The 7,800-nt window shown below is 69.9% G+C and overlaps 1 protein-coding gene across 3 annotated transcripts; it reads right to left on the reverse strand.

Annotated features, from left to right (window-relative positions):
• Positions 1-1,633: 1,633 nt before the first annotated feature.
• Positions 1,634-6,817, reverse strand: SLC39A14 (solute carrier family 39 member 14). Of its 3 annotated transcripts, none has more exons than XM_052702001.1 (9): positions 6,726-6,817; positions 6,174-6,441; positions 5,910-6,096; positions 4,211-4,380; positions 3,719-3,841; positions 3,354-3,539; positions 2,982-3,189; positions 2,000-2,184; positions 1,634-1,919 (listed from the first exon to the last, which is right to left on the reverse strand). In XM_052702001.1, the coding sequence occupies exons 2-9, from the start codon at positions 6,405-6,407 to the stop codon at positions 1,773-1,775; spliced, it is 1,440 nt and encodes a 479-aa protein (XP_052557961.1). In that variant the 5' UTR covers positions 6,408-6,441; positions 6,726-6,817; the 3' UTR covers positions 1,634-1,772. The 3 variants fall into 3 exon arrangements, with proteins under 3 accessions (XP_052557961.1, XP_052557960.1, XP_052557962.1); XM_052702000.1 differs by lacking the exon at positions 4,211-4,380 and adding an exon at positions 5,303-5,472; XM_052702002.1 differs by lacking the exon at positions 4,211-4,380 and adding an exon at positions 5,303-5,472 and having other exon boundaries at positions 6,174-6,415; positions 6,726-6,811.
• Between the last annotated feature and the right edge of the window lie 983 nt (positions 6,818-7,800).

Here is a 7,800-nt window from a genome sequence, read left to right on the forward strand (position 1 = left end):
ACTGCAGAGTTGGTTCTCAGCTCCGTGGGACGCAGGGGACCCCCAGCGCTGCGGTGCTCGGGCGCAGCCCAAAGGTTTTCCCTGCTCGCCTCCAGCACGAAGGCTTTTCCTTGGCCCCGCTCAGCCCCGGGGTTCCGGCGCTGCCCTCAGCCCCAGCAGCAGCAGCACAGCGCTTTCCAAACGCTGCCTTGAGGGGGCAGGCAGACCCCATCCCTCCGAGGAGTTTTTGCACACCGCCTCGCTGAGGCTGCGGGGGCACGGAGCTTTTCCTCCCTCCCAGCTGCGTCGCTGCTGACTTTCCACCCGGCGCCCATCCTGCGAAGGTGCCACGCGGGCCAGGGCCGCCGCCAAGGCTCCCGGCTCCAGCTCTGCTGTTCGACCTGCTGGCCGCCCGTGGGACAAGGCAGCGGCTCCCCGAGCTGCTGGAAGCACAGCGGCGCTGCAGGACGGCGCCGTGCCGCTGCTCTCAGGGTGAGCAGCTGGGAGGTGAAGCGGAACCGCGGTGCCCCCGTTCCTTCCGACACGGGTGGAAGATTTTGGAGAGCCTCGGCTCCGACCCGCAGCGGCTGAACGCGCAGCGCTCCGTCACACGGGCGGGGAGCAGCGGAGGCGCTCAGCACAAAGCACCTCAAGTTCCATTTCCGTCCCAGTTCCCACGGGGGGCTCCACGTCCACGAAGCCCCGCTGCCGGCGGGGGTCGAGGTGTGGGGGAGGAAGGGGCGCGAGGCATCGCAGGGGCGGGCAGCGCCATCAATGTGATAACGGGCCGATTCAGCCCGGGAGCGCGGAGGCAGCGCTGCGCTGCGCCTCCAGCGCCACCGTGGCTCCTCCAGGGGCCGGCAGTGCGCAACCCGCGGAGGTCCGCGGTCTCTTTCCTTTCTCTGGGTTTTTTTTAGGAAAAAAAAACAACAAAAAAAAAACCACCAAGGCGCCCCTCCTCCCCCAGCACCTCTGCGCCTCAGCAGCAGCGTTTAAAAGCGGCCTCTGCTCCCCGCTGTTTGCTCGCACTGCGCGCTGCGGGCTGCGGCTCGCTGCCCTGCTCTGCGCTCTGCCCTCCTTGCTCCCAGAGCAGCGGCTTCGTTTTGCTCGCAGCAGCAGCACTTTGCATCGCACTGCAGCTCCGGCCGTGCGCGCCGTGCTTTGGTCTCCTCCGCTGCGAGCGCCGCCACCCGCAGCCATAGAACAGCCCCCTTCCTGCTCCTCCTCGCCCCGGGCAGAACGGAGCAGAGCAGCTCCAGGGCCGGTTGTGGGGGCAGCAACAAGAGGCTCGAGTGGCGAACGGCGCTCACGGAGCCTCCGCAGCTCCTCTGCTCCCACGGCCGCCCTCGGCCCGGCGCCGCTCCGAGGATCTCCAAGCGCTGATGGGCGCCCGTTCCCCGCCTCTGGGCGCCCGTTGGTTCCGAGCGGCAGCGGGCAGCTCGCGTCCAGCGCCAGCCCCGCGTCACCGCGTGGCGCGGCTCCCAGACCGACGGGCAGCGGCGCAGCTCTGCGCCCCGACTCCGTCCTTCCCCCGAGCCGCGAGGGCAGAAGGAACGCGGTGCTGAGATGCCGGGCTCGGCTCCGTCCTGTGGCGCGGGGGCCACAGCCTGGCGCTAACGGGGAGCCCGTGGAAAAGCTTTGGAAGCAAAGCCTCTTCTGTAGCGTTCCGTGACGCCAGCGCCTGCACGGCCACCGACGGATGTTTGCAGCAGGAAAAGGAAAGAAAAAACTCCCCCCAACCCCCCCCCCCAAAATAAAGGGAAAACTGGCGCAGGGCTCCGCCGTGGGCCGGCCTACCCGATGCGGATCTGCCCCGAGTACATGGTGAGCAGCACCATGATGCTGAAGCCCGTCAGCAGCCCCGCGTTCTGGATGGCGAAGGTGACGAGCGCGCTGCCGTTCTGCTCGTCCTCCCGGCTCACCTCGTTCATCTCGGGGAACTGAGGGCACAGAGGGGGGCGCTGAGCGGCTCGGCCCGACAGCAGCGCAGCCCCTGCGCCCAGCGCGGCCCGGCACGCACCATGTCGGCCAGCGCGATGTACAGGAACATCCCCCCGGCCAGGGCGAAGATCCAGTTGGCAGAGAAGTGGCTGCCGGCCACGATGCCGAAGGCCAACCCCACGTAGCAGCAGCAGGCCGAGATGAAGTTGAAGAAGAGCGCCTGGCGGATGGTCATGCCAGCATTCAGCAGGATGACAAAATCCCCTGCGCGGAGAAGGACGGGAGGATGAGGAGGGGGCCGCGGCTCTGCCACAGCGTTGGCACGAGGCCGAATCGCCCCCAGCGTTCCGAGAGCTCCGAGCCTCCCTGGGGGCGGCGCTGCGACGTGAGCTGAGCAGAGGAGCGCTGGCTGCCGGCCCCACTGCTGGGCGCTGCCTGCGCCGCCCGGCCCCAAAGCAGCCCTGCAGCGAGCCAACGGCGCTGCTGTTTTCCTTCGGGTGTCTCCATCTAAATTTAACCCCCACACATCACGTTACCTCGATATTTTTAGTGCTGCTGCTGCTCACGGCAGTTCACAGCCCTCACCGCCTGCCCTCCCACCGGCACCGTGTTTATCCCAGCCCACCTTCCTCCTCCACCCGAGGAACAACGGGAAGACCAGGGAAGGGCTGGGGAACTGTGGAGGACTGGGGGCATCCCGAGGGACTGGGGAAGTGCCGGGGTGTCCGAGGGGAGCTGGGGCATCCTGGAGGACCGGGGGAAATGTGTGGGACCAGGGGCATCCCGAAGGATGGGGAAGTGCTGGGGCATCATGGAGGAGCAGGGAAATCCTGGAGGACTGGGAGCATCCCGAGGGACTGGGGAAGTGCTGGGGCATCCTGGAGGACTGGGGGCATCGTGGAAGACCCAGGGAATTGTGTGAGACCGGGGGCATCCCGAAGGACCGGGGAAGTGCCGGGGCATCCAGGAGGCGCAGGGAAATGCTGGAGGACCGAGGACCGCCTGGAGGACCACAGGGAAGCCTTGCGGAGGGCAGCGCCGAGGACGCGCTTCCAACATACCCAACTCGTGCGGGAACTCCTCGCAGAGGATGGCCACGGAGGTGCTGATGCCTTGGAAGACCGACACGGTGAAGGAGGCCCCGATGGCCAAGCCGTCGATGAAGTTGTGCAGCCCGTCGCTCAGGGTGATCATCCAGGCCAGCGTGCCGATGTCGGAGTAGCGCACCTCCTTCAGCCAGTAGCAGGCGCTCTGCGAGGCCTGCAGGTCCTGAAAGCACCACGGGCCGCGGCTCAGCACCGCGCGGATCCGCGCCGCCCCCGAGGGCCGACGTGCGCAGAACCTGGAACCGGGCGGCCGCACTTCCGCCAACCCCAGGGCGCTCGGCCGAACCGGGCGCCGAGAGCCCGAACCCCGCGGGACGGGGCGCCAACCTGGACGCTCAGCGATCCCACCACGACCTTCCCGTCGCCAGCAGGGCTCTTGCACTCCATCTCGCTGCTGACGTGCGGGATCATGCGGTCCAGGTCCCCGTTCTGCAGCTTCTCGGTGACGCCTTCCTCCCGGTCCTTCCTGGAGGGCAGAGCCTCGGCGCCGTAGTGGCTGTGCCCGTGGTGGTGCTGCACACGGAGGCACAGCGTCAGCCGCCTCGGCTCTGTGCCGTTTCCCACCCCGGTGTTTTGCCGTAACGCCAACCGGGGCCCCGGACGGAAACGGCGAGAGCCGCGACAGAACGGCGCCACCAGCGTTGTGCATGGAAGCCAAGGCAGGGGGAGCGAGCGGCGAGCGGCGACCTCACCGGGTCCTTCTGCTTCAGCAGCATCTTCAGGATCTTCTCCGTGAAGAAGAACAGGTAGAAGCCCCCGAACACCACGGCGGATTTGGAGACGTAATAATCTTCTTGAGGGTTGAAGCCGAACGCCTGAGGGCGGAAAGGACGCGTGAGAGCAGGGAGGAGCTGCGCGTCCTCCCCCTGCCCTCGCCCTGGGGTCCCGCTGCTGCTTTCCCAGCTCGCCCCGTCTGCCCCGCGGCTCAGGGCTCCTCCCGACCCGACCTGCCCTGGGCACTGATGCCGTTCGCAGGCTGAGACGCCTGCGCGCAGGGCTGCGCTCACGGAGTCGCCGCGGCCGGACGAGACCCCCGGAGCGCCCCCAGCAGCGCCGCCCGTGCGAAGGGCCCCCGGTTGCTGCCTGGCGGCCCCAGAGAGCAGCCCCGCATCAGGAGGGCCGGCGGCCGCAGGCGCAGCTCCTGCCACCAACCCGCGTCCCCGCAGCCCAGGCCGTCCCCGTACCTCGGGAATGAGCTGGAAGAGGGCGTTGGAGTAGAGAGTTCCAATCGCCAGAGCTATGAAGTAGAGGAGCAGCCGCTTGTAAAATGTCTTCTTCATGAAGGGCACCACGCTGGCTCCCACCAGCGAGCACAGGGAGATGACGGTGACGCAGAGGAACCCGTAACCCCAGACTGCGGCGTGCCAACCCACCCCAGGAAACGGGACGGGGGAAGGGAGATCAGCGTGGGGGAGGGAGGGGGCAGAAAGGAATCCACACCGAGAGGAGAGAGAGAGAAGAAGACATTCATTAGCGATTGCTTCCATTGGCGCAGGAGGGGCGGCCCGGGGCCGAGCAGCGCCGGAGCGGCTCCGCGGGGAGGAACCGGAGGCGGAGCCCCGAGCGGGCGGCCAGGACGGCGGCGCGACGCCCGGCGCTTCGGGCCCGAGCCCCGCAGGGCCGCCGCTCCAACCGCCCCGCGCAGCTCCGTCCTCAGCCCCGGGCCCCCCGGGCAGCAGAGAGCGCGGCGCTGCGTCCCGCGGTCGGTTGTGGAGTTGGAAAGGAGCGCCGAAAGCCTCGTGGCGTGCGGGGCGCCATGCGCTGCTCCGCAACGGCCCGGCTGTGGGGCTGCGGCTGTGCAGAGCGCGTCCTGAGCGGCGCCGGGCCGAGGGGCGGCTGCCGGCAGCGCTGCTGTAACGCAGCACGGGGGGCTGCGCCACGACGCGTGCGTTTGGAGGAGCCCGATCCGAGCCCAACTCCAGAACCGAGCCGCTGCAATTACAGCCCAATTAACTTCGCGATGCGTCGCTCAGATCCGTCCGAGCACCGGGAAACCTGGTGCCAGCAAAAAGCCACCGTAAAGCAGCGGGAAGGACAGCGAGGGGTCGGCGAGGCTCGGGGCGATGCTGCCGCCCCGCTTCCACGGCCCCGAACCTCCTCTGCACGGCACTCGGCGCGGCCCCGGAGCTCGGAGGGTCGGAGGAAGCCCGCGGAGCCCCGCTGCGCCATCGGCTCAGGGCGCGGGGATGGCGTGGATTGGGGGGGGGGGGGGCAGAGGAGACCCGGAGAGCAGAGCCGCCCTCGGACAGGAGAGAGGCGGAGACGTTCGACCGCACCTCTGGGATGAGCTGGAAGAGCGCGTTAGAGAGCAGCGTGCCGATGGACAGCGCGATGAAAAACGTGAGGACGCGGCTGAAAAAGGCCTTCTGGGTGCAGGGGACGATGAGGAGGCCGAGCAGCGAGGCCACGTTTATCATGGACACACTGAGAAAACCAAAGCCCCACGCTGCGGAACGAGAAGAAACGAGGGGCGGGCATTACCAGGGCTGGGGGGGAGAAGGGCGAGGCTCCGGGGCGTCGCTCCCCGCGTCTGAGCGCCACAGCTCGGCCGTTTTAGGGACGGATCCACCCGGCCCAGCTCCGGGCTGCCGGGGAAGAGATTTCCCGAGCCAGCGGAGCGGCAACGAGCAGCGCTCAGCCGGGGCTTCGGGCACCAGCGGGACGCGGGAGCTCAGGAGCCGCACGGGGCAGCCGGGGATGGGGGCCGATCCCAGCAGCGCCGCCGTCCGCCCAGAGACCCCCGTCCGCCCGCGGGCCTCACGGCAGCTCCATCCCAGCGCCGCGCTGCGGCTCCAACGCGCACCGAAAGCCGAGCGCGGAGCGGCGCCGCGCCGAGGAGCGGGGCGGGAGGACGCGACCCCGGAAGGGACCCCCGGGCCCCACCTTCAGCCGAGCTGGGTCTGCTCTCCTCCGTCTGCTCGTTCTCCTCGTTCTCCAGGTTCTCGGCAGCGCACGCCGCCGACTCGAGCTGCTGCAGGACGGCGGGGCAGAAGGCGCGCAGCTCCGCGGCGCCCAGCACGGAGCCCTCGCTCAGGTTGTGCGCGGCGAACAGCTCGGCCGAGCTGAAGCACTGCGGGGGGACGCGGAGGACGAGGCGTGAAGGCGAGGCGGCGGGGCGGCGCCCGGCGCGGGGGGAGCTCGGCTTACCTGGGACACGTTGGCGCGGGGCTGCGAGCCGTTGCCGCGCCCCACTCCCACGTCCAGGCGGTTGAGCAGCGCCTTCAGCTGCTCCAGGCTCAGCGCTTCGCCCTCCCCGTAGCGCCGCAGGAGATCCTGCAGGAACGACGCGGCCGACAGCGGGGGGAGCAGCGCGTCGCCGCCCGCCGGCACCCAGCGCAGGGACAGCAGCAGCAGCAGCGGCAGCGCGGCGGGGCTGGGCATGGTGCGAGCTGCGGGGGGACGAACGCGCTGTGAGCTGCGGGGGGACGAACGCGCTGTGAGCTGCCGCGCCGTGCTGTAGGAGCTCCCGTCTGCCGTCCCGGTGCCCGAGGAGCACAGAGCGGCCGTCCGGCATCGGGAGGCGGCAGCGATGCGCAGCTGAGACCCCAGCCCTGGGTACGGCAGAGGGGGCTGCACTGAGCGCCCGGTCCGGGAGGACGGACAGACAGACATGGGGACAGCTGGACGTGGGGACAGATGGACACAGCGCTCCCCCCAGCAGCAGGATTAGGGTTAGGGGTAGGGTAGGGTTAGGCTCACCGTGCCGAGCAGCAGGACGCGGCTGTGGTGGGGCTGCAGCTCCAGAGGCCCTGAGGGAGAGAAGAGCCCCGCTGGGAGCGATGCCGGCCCCAACGCTCCGCCGGCGCCGCGCGGGGATGGGTGCGGGGTGGGTGCGGGGTGGGTGCGGGGCCCTCAGTGCCACGGGCGGCCCGTCCCACACCCACACGGCCGGCACTTCCAACGGGTTTTCCTTTGACCCCGATTCTGGCGGCAGCCCGGCGCTCCCCGCCCCGCCGTCACGCCGCGATCCTTTGCCCTCTCCGCTCCTTTCACGAACGCCGCGGCTCGACCGGAGCGCAGCGCTGCGGGGCTGCGACGGATTTGGGATTCAGCAGGAAAAGCGCTCTGCCCCAACGGCGCCGCGCCGCGCCCGGCCAAACGCTCCGCATCGAGGGGGTCCCAAAGCAGAGCGGTGCCCGGTGGGGGTCCCGCGTCTCGGGACACGGAGCGGCTCCGGGGCTGCTCACACGGAGCGCTGCGCAGAGGTTCGCTGAGGCAAAGTTACGGCACCGCAGCCGCGGGGCGTTACTGGGGTGACCCCCTGCACCCCCACCCCGCGGCACCCCGCAATGACGGCACGCAGCTCTGCACCCATGGGGCGCAGCGTCCGCACGGCCCCCCCGCACAGCATCCCCTGTGACCCCACGCAGCACCGCCACGGCTCGACACGCGGCACTTCTATGGCCCGACACGCAGCATCCCGCACCCCCAGCGCGTCCTGCCCCGCTCCACGCACGGCTGCTGCTGCTGCCGGGACCCGCCGCCCCCGAGCGGCCCCATCGGTTACGGCTGAGCGGCCGAACGATGCCCTGAGGCCGGGACGGGGCAGCCGGGAGCCCCGCAAACCCCGCGGCGCCCCGCAGCGCAGCCCCACATCCACATTCCCGCCGGATTTTACGGGTTTTAGGGGCTTAGGGCCGCTTTGCAGAGCTTTATTCCCCTGCAAGGCGCCCGCCCGTTCCGTTCAGCCGACTCGGCCGGCCGACCCCGCGGGGCTCCGCTTTTAATCCCTCCGCTGCCAAACGGGGACGCGGCACCGCGGTGACCCCCGGCT

The sequence above is a fragment of the Tympanuchus pallidicinctus genome, unplaced genomic scaffold, assembly GCF_026119805.1.
Source record: "Tympanuchus pallidicinctus isolate F22 unplaced genomic scaffold, pur_lepc_1.0 scaffold42, whole genome shotgun sequence".
Taxonomy (NCBI): Eukaryota; Metazoa; Chordata; class Aves; order Galliformes; family Phasianidae; genus Tympanuchus; species Tympanuchus pallidicinctus.

What these genes read in the sequence shown, in the direction of transcription:
- SLC39A14 (XM_052702001.1), bottom strand. Translation starts at nt 6,407, where the DNA reads ATGCCCAGCCCCGCCGCGCTGCCGCTGCTGCTGCTGCTGTCCCTGCGC. An exon ending in CCCGCGCCAACGTGTCCCAG is followed by an intron (nt 6,097 to 6,173) that starts GTAAGCCGAGCT and finishes GTCCCCCCGCAG; the next exon opens with TGCTTCAGCTCGGCCGAGCT. An exon ending in GGAGTTCCCGCACGAGTTGG is followed by an intron (nt 2,185 to 2,981) that starts GTATGTTGGAAG and finishes TTCTCCGCGCAG; the next exon opens with GGGATTTTGTCATCCTGCTG.